At 41.8% G+C, this 16,130-nt stretch overlaps 2 protein-coding genes across 4 annotated transcripts in view; one reads left to right on the top strand and one right to left on the bottom strand.

Moving 5' to 3' along the window:
• The window catches only part of ITGA2 (integrin subunit alpha 2), a 51,610-nt gene extending 48,834 nt beyond the window's left edge, over positions 1-2,776 (top strand). The window contains exon 29 of the mRNA XM_067315636.1: positions 91-2,776. Within this exon, the coding sequence (XP_067171737.1) occupies positions 91-180 (90 nt within the window). The 3' untranslated portion in view covers positions 181-2,776. The remainder of the gene's footprint in view (positions 1-90) is intronic.
• A 4,453-nt stretch (positions 2,777-7,229) lies between these two features.
• Positions 7,230-11,393, bottom strand: MOCS2 (molybdenum cofactor synthesis 2). Of its 3 annotated transcripts, none has more exons than XM_067315656.1 (5): positions 11,234-11,393; positions 10,484-10,619; positions 9,549-9,702; positions 8,008-8,131; positions 7,230-7,339 (listed from the first exon to the last, which is right to left on the bottom strand). In XM_067315656.1, the coding sequence occupies exons 2-5, from the start codon at positions 10,602-10,604 to the stop codon at positions 7,271-7,273; spliced, it is 468 nt and encodes a 155-aa protein (XP_067171757.1). In that variant the 5' UTR covers positions 10,605-10,619; positions 11,234-11,393; the 3' UTR covers positions 7,230-7,270. The 3 variants fall into 3 exon arrangements, with proteins under 3 accessions (XP_067171757.1, XP_067171755.1, XP_067171756.1); XM_067315654.1 differs by lacking the exon at positions 7,230-7,339 and adding an exon at positions 7,346-7,615; XM_067315655.1 differs by lacking the exon at positions 7,230-7,339 and adding an exon at positions 7,346-7,615 and having other exon boundaries at positions 11,298-11,393.
• Positions 11,394-16,130: the final 4,737 nt, after the last annotated feature.

The following is a 16,130-nucleotide window of genomic DNA, read 5'->3' as shown; positions in this document are numbered from 1 at the left end:
CGACTCTTGTAAATATCCTGTTTTAGCAATTATACTAATGGATAGCTAGTTTTAATATGACATGATATGTTACTTTAAAACTTCTTACAGCTTGGCTTCTTCAAGAGACAGTACGAAAAAATGACGCAGGATATAGAAGATATTGATGAAATTACAGAACTCACAAAGGACAAGGACTGAAGATACAGAGTGATGGGGATAAAGAGAGGACATCTGAGCCACCAACAGTAGTTGTGATCCAACCAGTTCTTCCGCTGGAGTGCCTTAAAGTTTAATAACATTTAAACATTTTTAATTAAAGTGTCTTTTTTACAGATGAAAATATTTTACAAATTCTACTCTATTGTAAGAGTAACTGCAGGACAGTTTTGGGTTTTTTTTTTCCAAAAATGATTTATAGTGCCTTTTCTTGTATATTTTTGCCTTTCAAACACACTTAGCCCTTAGAACTGGCAGGTCCGGAGTTTACAGTAACATATTGTGCCAGCAACCTTCTCCTGATCCACTGCAGAGTGAAACAGAGCAATTTATTTCAGATTATTGTGGGACAGCATCAGTTCATAATTCAGTTGACAAGTACCATATGTGTAAAGGACATTTTCTATTAACTTGATGATTGTGTGGTGAACACTGTTTCCAGCCTGGGAGAAGAAAATTCAATATATCATTGACTAGCTCCATCCTTATTGTTTTAAAGAAGTGATTTGCACCAGCAAACCTTTAACTAATCTATAAACTATAAAATGGGAACTGCATATGAAGATGTCTATCCATGTGTTATAGGACAACCAGACGGGCATACCGCTGCAAAAGATCACCATACTCCTTGCACTAAGGTCACAATTAAATTATTGAAGTATATTGGTTTTGGAAAATATTGCCAAATGATACCTATAACTGCCTTCTGCATACTGTCTTTTTGAGAAGAAAATATGAATTTCACAACCACTTACAACATGTTCTCTGCACTGTTATGACTAGTTTTCAATTTTCATCTTGAGAAGCACTACCAATACTGTTACACTGGGCTTTAAATTAGCAGTCCCTCTGACATCAGATTGACTTTTGGCATAAATACAGAAAAGAGTCAAGATTTTGCCTTTAATTCTGTACTGGAAGATTTTTGCAAGCATAAGTGTGTGAAGTGAACTAGAGGAGATGATGACCGAAGAAGTAAGCTGCTGTTAGGCCAGAGGAGAGTGAAGATCTAAGCTCAATAAACTGTGTACTGCACTTTTTCCTTTAGCATCTCAGTGCCCTCCAGGAGAACAAAGCTCAGTATGACCTACTTACCTGTTATTTGTGGTCCCATGTCTCCATGTCTTGAAGAAGTTAACTTACATTTTATAAAGTACTGTATTGCTCTGGATGCAGCTCTGTTAACTGCACAACACTTGAGTGACTGTGTTGGTTACTAACACCTCAGATTCATCACATGCTATTACACTGCCTTTGTTGTAATGCAAGCTCAGTCTCACGAAGGCCCCCCGCTGTTAAGACAGGTAACAGTCAAGATAATTGGCCTTTTGTCTGCCTTTCACTCTCATGGCTGGCAGTAATAATCTGTTGTGAGAGAAGATGTGTGTGTTGTCTTTATGTATACTGATTTACAATTAAGGTTGTTTCTGACTCCGAGGTGATTCACTTGAAGAGTAAAACATTTAAATGTGCCTAACTGACTTGGAACCTCAAGCCTTGTTTTCCACAAAGCTAGTTCTTCATTATGTGTAGGCACCTTTAAAATTATTTTCTGAAAGGTTCTTCAAAAATGAGACTTGAGCATGCTTAAAAGTTTTATTCAGTCTTTTTAATCAGTCAGGAGCCGATAGCTTCATTTACAATGGCACCTGGATTGTGTTCAGTCAGTGTAATCTTATGTGTGTTTTGGATTTATATCTATGAAATGTTATGTTTTAGTTTTTGGGTTAACATTCTGAAAAACAATCTGGATTCTGATCTTGATTGTCGATCAAGATTGTTGCCACCAGCTGAGTCTGTGGCCAAAACAATTATTTAAAAAATAAAGAAATGTAGCGATTGTGTAAATTTCAAGAATAAGCTCCTGATTTGCAGTTATGAACCCACACCCAACTTTTTGGAGAATTTAACAGTTCATCAAGTAGACAGCAGTGATTCAATTCACTTGTCTTCACTGGGTTTTATTTTGTCCCAGACAATAAGACTTTCCCCCTTGCCTGGAAACAATACTATTCCCAAAATAAAGGGAAGGAACAGCACTGGGTAAGGTTTTGTATCCATCACCTAACCACTTAAGGTTAGTGTTTTATGATTAATACTTAAATGGCTAATTCAGTTTTTGTAATGGGTGAGTTTATTGCACTTTTGAGTTGGCACAGCTGCAAATAATGCTGGAAATATGATGTATATTTTGTATTATGCTCAAGGGGTTTTTTTTTAGTTTTACTTTTTTAAAACAGCATGTTACAGATGAAATAATATTCTGACATGTCAGGCTTCAGCATGTGCTTTTGTTTGTGCTTGCAGCAAAAGAAGTCAGGAATAACTTCAGCAAGCTCAAGTTATAAATAGATCTGATTCTGGTCTTGAATCTAGCTGCAGACTTCTTGAAGTACTAGAATCAAGTCCTAACTCAGAGTTAGTTTCATATGAGACTTATGTAGATTTGGGATGTACAAGAGAGTTTATAATCAAATCGAGTTCTGAAAGCTAGTGTGTAAGCTCCACAGGAGCAGGGACTCTCTGTCTAGTGCCTACCTGAGGGCCTAACAGCGTTACTACAATAAAAACAAGAATACTGCTGAACACAGAGTCATTTATTTTTAAACAGCACTTTGAAGGGAAGAAATGCTACTGAAAAAGCACTACATAAAATGGGGCCAAATATGCCGTTGTTCCAGTAGCACACAGTGAAACCCTAAGGGGATGACTCTGCTAGGTTTACAAAGAAGCTGCATTTGAGCTCTTGTAGGTTATCGTCATAACACCAGTAATAAGCTATATTGTAGTATAAGTCAGTTCACATTAGTGCAAAACACCTATATTTGGATAGTTCTGAGTGCAAATACATTGATGATAAAACTGTACCAGGCCCAGGCCTTCATATACAGATGTGGTTATCTCACTTCACTTGCATCTATTCTGCCAGCCCCATGCCCCCTCCACTTATATAGTTTGTTATGTACAGAATTGCTCAGTAGTAGCGTCTCCTGACAACAGCTCTGGCTATTCCCCACCATATGATGAAAAAGCAGAAGGCAGCATTGCCAAGGGAGACTGGTGGGAAAGGAAGGGAGGGAGGAATTTGGCTGTGAATGGGAAGACAGTGGACAGCCATCACAGTAACTACCACCTGAAAACTAGCCACTTCTGTGGAGATTACTTTTTTTCCTCTTAACTCCTCCATACTTTATTAGCCATAGATAAACTTTCCAACTACAAACTTTAACGCTTCTATAATACAGAATCAGATGACCCTACTCTTAAGGCACAAAATTCTATCTTTCATCAAGTTTAAACCTTTTGCAGAATTGAGAACCAGTTTCCTTACATAGTGACTTGCCTGCATTACACACCAGTTTTGGATATAAGACAGTAACAAAAGCTTGTTCTCTTTCTTCAAGTAACTCCACAGGGCAACACTTACTGGAAGAGCTTAAAATTGAGTTTTCAGAGGGTTGGGGTTTTTTGGGGTTTTTTTTTTGAGGGTTTTGCATCTGTTTTCATTACACTTTGTTTATAATTAGTTTTACTATTTCCTCTCCCTTATGTTTTTGACAGAACAGATGAGTACGTTAAACAAATATTTCTGTGAAGCTACAAATTCCCTGAACAGCTATAGGAAAAATGAGCCGAAAGAAAAGCCAAAAGAAGACTAATTTAGAATTGAGTAAATTAACGGCTTCATTACTGAGTGCAACACTGGCAGTTTCATGAGTTACAGTAGACGGGAGCACCTGCATCTCCCAGCATACCCCAAATACAGGCAAACGGGCTGCACTGGCTGAGAGCTGGAGACCTGTGCAGTGCTCCATCCTCGCCAGGAGCTCCCTGCCCGGCACAGCTGTCTCTCTGCTGCCATCTCCTGGGTAGGCTCCTTATAACGCAGCCCCCCAGTTTATTTCGGGACAATCTTCCATCAGTTAATGCTTTCATAGCATGTATCAGTCTGAACTCCTCTTGAGAACAAAAGAAAATGAAATATTATGAGGCAGGAAACTCAAACTTATGCAGTGTTAATATGTGGACGTTCTGCCAGGCAAAGGGACAGTCTATTTTAAAATACTGCCAGCCAAGACCACATCATTTTCTCAGGACAAATTCTAGCTTTGCAGACATCTACTTCCCTCCCTGCCATACACCTTGGCTTGCATATCTTTACACAAGTCACACATCTACACTCTGGTCTACAGTGGCTGTTCCCAGTGACTCCTGTCTCCAGCTGGAGCCGCTGGCTCTGCAGCATGCTGTCACACAGCTGGAAGAGCCACATACGGGTGGGATTACGCTCCTCTAGAGCCAAAAGAGAGAAACAGTTAGACATATCCCAGAAATCTAGGGCTGCATTTTATATTGATCTTCAGTTGCCCATCATGCAGCTTACAGACCTTGTTAGAACACAAGATATTTTTTGACCAGCAGCCTAGTTTTGTGTGTGTGAAAACCAGGACATGTGCAACCACATCCTTCCCTGACACATAGTCAGAAGCAGCTGGGGTTCTTCCCCCAGCCTGGAAATTTGGAAGAACTTCTGGGTCACTCCAGACATAGCCTTAGGCAGCTATCATAGGACAGAATAATTTGCCTTCTTAAGATAATCTCTGCCCAGCAGAGCGGGGAGCTCTATAGAAGGAGCCTCAGCAACTAACTCGGAGTATGTACTTAAATTTCAGTGAGATACATTTTACCTCTAATTACGCTCATCATCCCTCCTAGGGGGCTTTTCCATTTCTCTTTGAGATGCCAGCTGAAGATCCCAAAGTTACACAATCCTGATACATCATTGTTCCAGAACAAAGCAGTACTTGCCTCATGCACAGCTAGGGACACAAAATGACATTTCATTGTTTTGACCATGGCAGCGTACACACATTGTAACACTCAGTTGTGACTCAGTACAACATATCTTCCGTTCATTGTTCCTGGTCACTGTGGGGAAGTACACCATTATTCTTTCTCTTTTTTTCTGCACCCTCCTTTCCAGTTGCATTGCTGATGGAGAAGGTGCATTTAAGGTCACCCTGGATAAATCTTCTACAAGACTGCAGCACTAGAGAAGCATTAGTGAAACACAGGAATTGCCTATGACTCTGGAGTCCCAAGCATGATTTAGCTGTTCTAAATACCACTGTTTTTCTGTCTTAAAGCATAGCACTCGCTTACAAGCACTGTACAGGTTTTACTTCATTCATAAATCATCCACCACAAGGCAAATTAGCTATATATTTGTTTGAAATTAACACACTCATTAGTTGCATGGTAACAGTAAACAAGTTAATGTGGAAAAATGAATACCAAAACCAGGAAACAGTCTGTATTAGTTACTTTAACAAAAAGAAGAATTACTGGTCTGAGAAAGCGATCTGTAGTCAGGGTTCTGTACAATTCCCAGAAAAAATGACATTTGAATAGCAGAGGGCTTCTCTCCAACACCCAAAGCAAAGGAAAATGCAACCCTGAACTTGCTCAGCTCTGCCTAGATAATAAGGCCCACATGGTTTGGAGGCATGCACGCAAGGAGCAGCTGCTGTCCTGCAGAGGAGCTCTCTCTCACTTCCACTGAGGGAAAGTACACAAGATAAGCAGCACAGTTTAACCATGCTCCTGCCTAAAGTTTTGTATTTCACTGGGGTTTAATTAATACAGATAAAATAAGCATCACTAAGTATTAAAACTGATAGATATCATTGGGGAGGGTAGATATCACTGCCTGTTTTTCAGGTTTTATTTTGTGCAGCAAACAGCCGTTTGTAGATTTTCACTGCAGACACAATGAAATGGATGATACAGCTGAGGCCCAAGTGTTGTGTGATGTAACAATACACGAGCTTGAGCAAATCATTTTACTTCTCCTTACCTCTTTCATTTGCCATCTTTTATATCTATCTTGTCTACATTGATAATAATAATTAGACAAAAACTGCCTTTCAGCATTAGTAAAAATGCCATACACAATGGGACTTTGAGCATCCAAACACTATCGTGGCACAGAATAATAATATGAAGAAATGCTCTTTCTTTGGTGAGCAGCTGATTGTTTTCAGTGGAAGCCCATGCTTCCTGTGTCAGGCTTTTTCCTCTTCAGGTAGGTTTCATAACAGTAACAAAACTGTACTAAAAGTTTAAATGTGAATATAAACTGTAAGAAGTACACTAGATTTCACTGTCCTTTGAACAACCAATACATTTTGATGACTTTGAATCCTAACCCATCTAAAGTCAAACTACTAAAGCCAATTACTCTTAGAGTTGCCTCTTTGTAAAAGAAGATGGCTTTTTTCTGCAGCACCATAGAATTACACAGTTACAAAAGCTCTTTCAAAATTAATCATATCTAGACATCACTAAGATGTAGTTAAGGGTTTGCGTGTTAATGCTAATGCAAGTTTGTTTCTGGTAGAGTATTAGATCTAATTTTGAATCAAGGTTTGTCCATATTTTTTTAATGTGATGGACTTGTAATATCATCTGCATGGTAAAAACATTTCTGTGAGACACAGTTACCAGAAAGTAACCACTACTAAAAAATTAATAACTCTGGGGTATAGTTTATATTTTCTCCCCTGTCTGTATCAAAATGTTTAATCTACTTCAAGTAGCTTTCATGTTACAACTATGTCAAAATAGCATAAAGCTTGCAAACTGACTCAGCATTCATATAAAACTAAACTCAGGATTTTTTTTAAGGTAAAAAAAAAAAAGAAAAAAAAAAAAGCAATTGTCCTGTTATGACCTCCCATGCAGACAGTAAACACGGATTACCAACATAAAGGCATTAATGCAGTATATAACAGAGAGGAACCAAACTCTTGCAACCAAGAATTTTAGGGAAGATTGTTTTAAAAAATGACTCTAGATGAAAAAATACAAGGAGATGATTTCAAAGGAAAAATCAAGACCATTTAAAAACCTAATTATTAGTCATTCATTTAACTCAGTCCTAATTAAATTGTTCAGATTGAAATGTCTATTACAACTGACTAAAAACATATAGATTCTCTGTAAAAACAACTCAAAACTAAACCAGCATGCTCATTAGGAACAGAAAGACTTTATTTTTAAAAGAGTACAGTTATTTTTCTGAATTTGCCCAAAAGCACTCCTTGTTTTCTTTCCAAGAATATTCGTCCTCATAAATCTCCTGCAAATATAAACAAAGAATGGGAAATACTGTGGGAGTCTCTGCTACATACATAGCCGCAAGCCAGGCCAAACAACTCAACAGCCACCCAGCAATTATTTACTGATCACATCAGGAATACACAGCACTTAGCCAGCAAACAGAAAGCAGAGAGGGCAGCAGCCTTAGAACATATGGCCTTCCATGGGGGTAGCCACTGAACCTTGGGCTGAACGCAGCCTGAACCCCAATAATTTCACGAGGGCCCACCTGTGCAAAAGCCACTTCAGGAAAGATCTAGAAGAAAGGATGTAAAAGCCATGGAGCATACAGCATTCATGTCTGAAACTAACATTTTACATGATGCCGTGCTACTCTACCATCATTTGTAAGAATTAGAATATTTAAGTGTACATAAAATGTTGATGTTAAAAAAAGTGACATCAGTGCTCAAAATACAGTAAGTATGACACAATTGGGACAGATTAGTTACTACCCAGCAGTTACTAGTCCCAAATTCAGCAGGGCTTTGAATCCCGGAACAACCACTGGTGCTAGAAAGAGGTGTCCCCTCAGCAGCAACTGCTGCCCATCATGCTTCAGCTCCTTCCCTAAGAGCAATAGCAGCCTCCAGCCCAGCTGTTTAAGACTCTGGCACAATCCTAGAACCAAACTTGGCCCAAATGTACCTTTTTCCATATTGGGACGGATGCTTTTAAGGTGTTGATGCAGTACCTCACAGCTTCAAGGGATTCTGCTCTGTGCGGAGAGGAGACCGCAATAATCACACTTGCTTCAGTTATTGGAACCAAGCTAAGGAGAGAAAGAAACAACAGCACTTTTAGCTAATGTTTACCATCAAGATCAACCAAAAGTTGTGGCCATGTCACGTCAGTATTCTGGCCACCCACTCTCCTGACTCATTCATACTGAGCAAGTGTCAGGCCATGTCCAAAAGATAATACACTTTCAAAAGGAAAGGAAACCACAACCAAAATTAGTACCAGAAGGGAGAATTCCATGCTTTAGAATAAATAAACCCACCAGCCATAGCCTTTTTTCTTTTCTTTCTTTCTTTCTTAATAAAGTTTATGGAATTAGAGGGGAAAATTGCTAACTCATAACAGTGCATAGGATACTCACTGGAAGCTGGCTGATTAATAGTAACAAGTCAGGAAAGGCCAGTTCTTACCTGAAAGCCTGAGAAATCACCTCAGTTTGGAAACAAATATGTGAAAACAAAGAAATAAAGCACCTCAAACTATAAGGATTTTGCACTAAAATCTAATTTTTGACAAATTCTTCTTTCAAATTATGAAGTTTTTCATTTGGCATGCTATATGCACCAAACTCAGTTAAGAGAGGTAGCACAGGGTTTTGTCTCACTCCTCACAAGGGCAATATTCCCAAAAGCTGCTTCCCAAGTCTCCCTCTATAGTAAGACTCCTCTGGCAAACAGCTCAGAGGGAAAATTTAAATTTCAGTGCTCTGAGCTGCCCTTGAGGGAAATCACTCTCTGTTGACTATAGAGGAAGTCTAAAGAAACTACCCTCCAGAGCTAATATTAGCCTTTGTGATCACCTCCTAAGTTACTCCTGCTGAGAGAAAAAGAAGCAGGCATTTGTGACACACTCCCCAAGCCCTGCTAATTTCACTGAGAAATCTGATGAACAGAAAAGCTCAGGAGCATGTCAGAGACTAGCATTCTGTGTTTTAAACCCAACAAAAGATGGAATTCCAAGATTCAGGGACTGGAGGTTTTCCTACCAGCATGGTTAGCAATTCCCATTCCCATTCCCACCCCCCTACTCTAAGCTTTTAGGCTTCCTATGGCATAATTTGACTTAAATCTGACCAAAAAAAAATTGACATTCTAAAGCACTTCAAGAGAAAAGAGAAGAAATAAAGAAAGAAGTGCCTTAAAAAAAAAAAACAACTCTGCAAGGAAATCACCAGCCCTTCTCCCCACTTTGAAACTAAAACACCAGTATCAAGGTTCATGCAGTCTAAATGCAGATTCCAGCAAACATTACAAGTATACACTTTTCGAAAAGCGAAAGACTAGGTATTTGAAACTTAGTTGTGCAGTGAGAGGTTGATCCTGCAGCAAGCTTTGCTGCATTACAGAATAGATAGACTCCTGCGCATCCTGCAGGTACATAAGCAGAGCCAAGCACCAGTCAAGGATTAATATTCAACTTTCAGAAGGATGGGGTCTGACCATACATACCCAAGTCTATGGTGCACTGCAATGTGTTTGACTGATGGCCATTTCTGTCTAACATCTCTGCAGATTTTCTTTATTTCAGTCTCTGCCATTGAAGTATATGCTTCATACTCCAAGTGAATCACTTTTTTCCCTTCAAAATTATTTCTTGTAGTACCTAAACACAAGTAAGTTATCAACTAAAGCACCAATATATACTGAGTAAAACCTAGGATCTCCCATCATGGCCAAGGTCAGCACTGTGCAATCACACTGTCCTCCCCTCATCTTGGCTGTGTAAAGAAATTCTTCACACAAGAGAAGTCTTTAACATTCCAGCCAGAATTTAGTCCACAGATTGTGCAAGTCTGCAGTCAGCAATGCCCTGGCTGGGCTGGAATATCTTTTGTTGTAACTGATAAGGTGCTATTATTGTATTTGCCCATGCTACATTTAAGTGCTCAGTATTTGGGAGCCCAGTGGCACTCAGGTTTGAGCACAAGTGGGTTTGAAGATCTATACCATCTACATTAAGCAAGAGGATAGAGCCATTAACCTTGACCTTCCCCAGAGCATTAGTTTACTTTCAACCAAGATCTGAGCAGCAGCAGCTTCCATACAGGTGAGCACATGTGGTTTGCATAGCCACAGTTACCCACTTCCCACCTGGAATGAGGGTGGGGAGTAATTCCAAGCAGTTCTGTGTTCCAAAGCTGCTGTTCTGCTGAGCCAGGATAGCAACACGAGCAGGGAAGCTTCTCACTACCTCCCAATGCAGCTGCGTAAGAGTTGCCATGGTCTTGTTCTAAATAATTCAGAGTGAATTTTCTAAATGTCCTGGGTTCACTCCAGAAATGCATTTATTTGAGAAGCACGAGTTTGGGGTGTGGGGCAATCTGGGTTCCATTTATTAGACTATTAACACACCCAGAGATCCAGCTTAGAGACACTAAACTCACCAATGAACAGAGACACTGCACCACAGTATGGTGAAATAACCAGCTCTGACACTTCATCTACAGAGAGCTTTTCAGACTTGAGCTTGATAAAATCTTTTGGCATGTCTTCACTTTCATCCATAGCTCACTAGAAGAACTGAAACCAAACAGATTCTGATGTTGTTTTTGGCAATACTAACATTTGCCAGTTGCTTTTATCCAGTACTGATGCCCCAGTTTATTCAGAAAACATGCACCACCTACTCACTCACCTCAAGAGACCAGCCTCCATGTCAAATTCACTTCCCAGCAGACTTGCTGAGAGAGTATTAACTGCAAATCTCAAGGGACCCCCTTTTATTTTTTAATGTGTATGGGATCCTTTCTGGCAGGAAAGTCTGGTCCAGTAGGACTAAATTAAAACTAGTCCAATGCCCCAATTTAACAGTACAGTCAACTAGTATGGACCATTTTGCTAGCAGATCTGTAAGACTGTCAACCCCTTCTGCATTTTATCCTGAAATCAAACACAGTTTACAACAGAGATTTCTAATAAAGAGAACTCTTGGGTTCTAATCCTAATATGCTTTCCAGGCCTTTTTTTTTTTTAAGCAGCAGACAATTTTTCTTCTCTAATATCTTTTCTCTTAAAAAGTAGCAGCAGGTTTTTCACTATTATCTTACTTAGGCAAGCTAGATGTCTATAGACAGCCAGAAACAACTACTAAAGCAGAACAAGACCTAAAAACCAAAATCAAAACAATGCCTGACCTCTCTGGCAATTTTCTTCCATTTACTGCATATGTGTTAATCATTTATTTGTGCAGCAGCTTACAGTTTCTGGTCAGCACTATGATTCTCTCCAGCAGGAAGCACAAGTTAAACTCTCTGAAAAGAGTGGGGGCGAGAGGGGGAAATGCACATCACATCTCTGGACCTAAACAAAAAGAGGAAGATTATACAGAATCCATGCGATATTTCAACACAGGATGATCCTTCATAGAAAAATAAACAAGAAGTGATACCTACAAAAGAGAATTTGGACAGATTCAGCCTCCACTAATTGGTGGGATGATGGCAACCTCATCTCCTGGGTGCAGGACCAGGAGCTGATCTCCAAGAAGCACGTACTCCTGCTGAACAGCAAAAACCACTTGATCCCGGATGACAGCAAGCCTGAGGGGGATTGGCAAGAGCACAAATAGGTTTCTAAATAGAGTGTTTGCATTTAACCATGAGATTTCTTTAAACAACAAACTGGTGCACAGCCTAGGGCAGCTGAGGTCAATACTTCTAAGACTTACACAATTCTGCTTCCAATATACTTCTAAAACATCATACATAACAAACACCCACCTCCTACTCTTGGATTTTATTGTTGTGGGTTAGAAGCAACCAACTCAGAGAAATTTTAGAAGTCAGGAATTGAGTTTGTTACAGGCATTCATAAATGACATCAAAACTGACTGAGGTATACAAGATCCACTTCAGAAGCTTCTAACAAACCAGTAGGTAACTCAAAGGATACCAGCTATCTGATTCGGGATTAGAAGGAAATGTGTCCCCTGATTCAGTCTGGCTGGACAGAACAGTAATTTTCTTCCACAGCAAGAAGTGATGTGGGATGCTGTTCCTAAGATTTCATGGAGACTCAGTGGTCTAAGAGTTGCTCTTCTTGTGCAACCTCACAATTTATGAGGCTTTTGGTCTTTTGTACTTACAGATCTGAAATCTGCTGTTGCTAAGGAGTGGTAAAATGGATGACAGAGGAGATATAGTGTTTTCTGGCATCTGGATATGTAAAGCAGATCTTCTGTATATTTGCGTGGTCCTCACATCTTTGAGATCTTGATGTGACAGGCCACAGCTCTGGACACCATGAGGTAGGGAGTCTCTTTCATGACTAAGTTCAGTCATGCAGTGAGTATAAGGACAAAACCAGTAGGACAGAAAAGAATGCCAACACTTTACTTTGAAAGACGCAGGCATCTAATTACATTATTTGAGAGTACAGAGTGCAGCACAGACTGCAGAGAACTGTATTGCCTAGAAACGAGCAGGCAGACCAAAAGAGCCTGAGTAAAAATCATCTTATTTCCTACCAGCCAGATAGACAAAGCAGGCAAGGCACAGGCTGAGAGAAACACAGTAGCACTGATTCAGAGGACAGCCTGAACAGAGGGACTGTAAGAAAGTAAAGCAAGTCACTGAAGAACTTAGCACAACTAAGAAACTAAAGTGCTCATCAGAAGGATGGCCTCTAATTAGTGCCACTTCCAAGTTAATTCATTGGGGAAAATGGGTGGAACAGAAGAGCATTGTCAAGTATGCTCAAGCTGCAGTTTGAATATCCATTAGCAATGTGAATAGAAGTCTGTGGTCAATGCCCTACTATTATGTTGAGTTTTTCCAGAAAAGCTAGGAACATTTCCAAGAAGGCCACTGTGAAGTAACTACACATGCAAAATGTACTGCTCCAAGTCTTCATTCATAAAAGGATGAATTTGGCAAACTACAGCAAACTGAACAAAGGTGCTACTGCTTCTGACACCAACTGGAGCAGTAATGTAGGCTGTAATGTAGGCTGCAAAGTAAAATACGCTCATTCCTTACTGCCCTCTTCCCCCCAAACACACCTGGTCTGATTCTGTGTGAAGAAAAGGCCCCTGGTCTAACATTTGTTTAGAACTTCTCACTAGAAAACAGCTACCATTGCTAAACAGGTGGGTTTTTTTTTCTTTCCATAGCCATTAAAGGTACACCCAATGAAGAAGGGTGGTGCTGAAAGGAGGACTTTGGCACCTAAATCCAAAGTTATAGAAACTTGGGTGCATTCAGCACTTAACCCTGAGGGCCTTAACCTCTGCTCTAACCTTTTTTTTTTTTTCTTTTTTTTTTAAACAAACAGGCTGTGCAGAGAGGTTGTGGAGTCTCTATCCTTGGAGATAGTCAAAAGCTGACTGGATATGGTCCTGGGCAACCTGCTCTAGGTGCTCTGCTTGAGTAGGGGGGTTGGACCAGATGATCTCCAAAGGTCCTTTCCAACCTCAACTGTTGTGTGATTCTGTACATCAAACTCACTATTGAGAGGATTGAGTGAATTACCTCAGCCTTAACCTGAGATGGAAATTCCTCAGCTGACATGCCCCAAAACTACTGGTACAACAAGCATTCTTACAGCACACCTAATACTCTTTCAGGGCCTGACTCCCTATGAAATGCAACGAAGACTCCTTTCGAGGCAGAGGAGGTTGAACGTTGCTGTGCCTATTCCTTATGTAAGGGTTGAGTGGCTGGAAGCCTGTGGCAGAGCTTGAGTTCCCTTCTTTACCTGCCTTCCAGAGACTGCCATAAGCTCAGACAAAGGGCTAAGCAGACAGAGAGAGGGAGAAGTGATCAAAAACACCTGCTCTTTATCAAAAATTTCTTCTTCATTGCACTGGCTGTGCTGGATGCCTTTTGGAGACATTTCCTTTTCTCCATAGACACCAAGCACAGGTTAGGTGCTCTACTGTCACCTGCAGAGTTGCTTCCACAGTGGCCCTCCTGGATGATAGGTCGCATATCTTACTTATGTCCAGCTTTTGGGAACATTTATTGGATCTAGGCTTTTCTAGTGTAAAGCTATAGAATTTGCAATCTGTCAAAAAGCATGCAGATTACAAGAGCAAAGCAAATCCCTTTTTTTATGATACCAAAATACTGACACATGTTCCAGCTCTGTATTTCTTTAGATAAACTGTTAAAATTTGCTGCACGCCGGCAGTAATTTTCCCGAGTACCTTGGATGAATCTTAACAATTTCTTCCCAGAGCTGCAGCGAGGTTATCTGTCGCGGTACGGACACGGTCTCGGAGCGCAGCCCTGCCAGTTCAGCACTCCTGGCAAAGTACAGCACCACCACCTGTTTAAGAAAAAAGGCGCCCTTCCGACTGCGAGCCCATGAGCACGCAGGGCAGGGAGGAGCTCTTGCGCGTTAACGTCTCCTAATACGTATATATATATGTATACACGCACACAAAAAAGCACGAAGCTTTCTTGTGTTTCTGCTGCTTTGGTTGTCAGAAGGAAAGGAAAGGAAAAAAAAAAAGACGGATTTTTTTGAAAATAATCGCGAACCCGTGCCTGGGTCCAGGCCTCGCACGCAGCCGCTGTGCGGCTCCTGCCCGCCGCTCCCGCCCGGCACCCGGCGGGGCTGGGAGTCCCCGCCGCCGCCGGAGCCCCGGGAGCCGCCAGCGACGGGCCCCGCGCCCCGCCCGGCCGCCCGGCCGCGGCCCTGCCACGGCGCCGGGGCAGCGGCACCTACCTGGCAGCGCATGGAGCCGCCGTCCCCGGCGGGCCGGCAGCGGCAGCGGCGGCGGCGCCTGCGCGCGGCCGAGCGGCGCGGGGCCTGGCCCTCCCCCTGCGGCCTGCGCGGGCGGCGGCGCGGGCCGCTGCGGGGCGCCGGGGGCGGCGCGGGTCGCTGCGGGGCGCAGGGCCGCGCCGGGCCGGGGGCGTTGCGGGCCCGCTGCGGGGCGCCGGGCCGGGGGCGGTGCGGGCCCGCTGCGGGGCGCCGGGCCGGGGGCGGCCCAGGAGCCTTTCCGCTGCGGTGTTTAACGCGAGTGGGAGCCGAAGCGGGAGACGGTGCTTGGGCGCCCCTGAAGAGGGGAGAAGCAGGGGGAGCATCGGGTGGGAGGCCATGGTCTCGGTTGCACCCCGAAGCGTGGCCTGTAATTTTGGGGAACAGCACCTTAAAAGGTGGATTTCAAATAGGATCAATCCAGTCTGTGTTGCATACAGCATATATTGCACACATTATAAATCTGTAATATATACGTATAATGCATGTATAACGTATGTGAACCAAAGATCCGTTCAAATGTGTTGCTAAGAGATTTCTTGGTAAGTCCCTTTTGGTACAGGGACTGCCTTGGCATGATGTCACCTGTCTCCCTAAGGACAACTGTACACCTTCAGCAATCACTTGCATGGAAAAATAGCACTGTGGAAGAATGGTAGCTAACTTTATGCAGTTTGGCACCGGGGAAAAGGGGAAAGCAGCATGGGGTATGTGACAGGTGCTGCGGAGAGATCCGCAGCAATTGGTGTACAGGCCACAACTGTGCCCCGAAACTGTCGTTGTGTGTAGCTAGAGTTATTTTTGTGCTGTTTACCAGGCAACACTTGTAAGCTCACGACACTCAAACAGTAACTCCTTCTATCGCGCGAACCAGAGAGAAATCTGTAATTGTTATTAGGGACACAGAGTTTGCAATACATAAATGAGCATTTGTGATTCCAGGCAGGTAGTCAAGTGTAAAACATCCACCCTAGCTGGACTGCAGCAAAAAAGTGCCCTTAAAATAAGAGTTGCTATTCATGATTTCGAAAGATTGTGTTGAGAGCAAAGCAGACTGTTCTGCATAATAGTTCTTGTTTCTGAAGTACAACAGCAGGGAAAGCATCACAGTTTTACTGTGGAATGAAAATCAAAGTGTCAAAAAAGTTTTCCAGAGAACATGCAAAAGAAAATTACTTCCATGGAGTATTTTGTACCAGTTATCCAGTACACCGTGTCTTAATCCTCTGCTGTGAGGAACAAATGAGTTATTTTTTAAAACTCTATTCTTTTGTTTGTGAATGATTAACTGCTGTTACAAATTGAACTCTCTTCAAGACAGCATGTGTC

This window comes from Apteryx mantelli, chromosome Z (genome assembly GCF_036417845.1).
Source record: "Apteryx mantelli isolate bAptMan1 chromosome Z, bAptMan1.hap1, whole genome shotgun sequence".
Classification (NCBI taxonomy): Eukaryota; Metazoa; Chordata; class Aves; order Apterygiformes; family Apterygidae; genus Apteryx; species Apteryx mantelli.
Note: the sequence above shows the minus strand (reverse complement) of the source record. Positions and strands in the feature narration are given on the sequence as shown.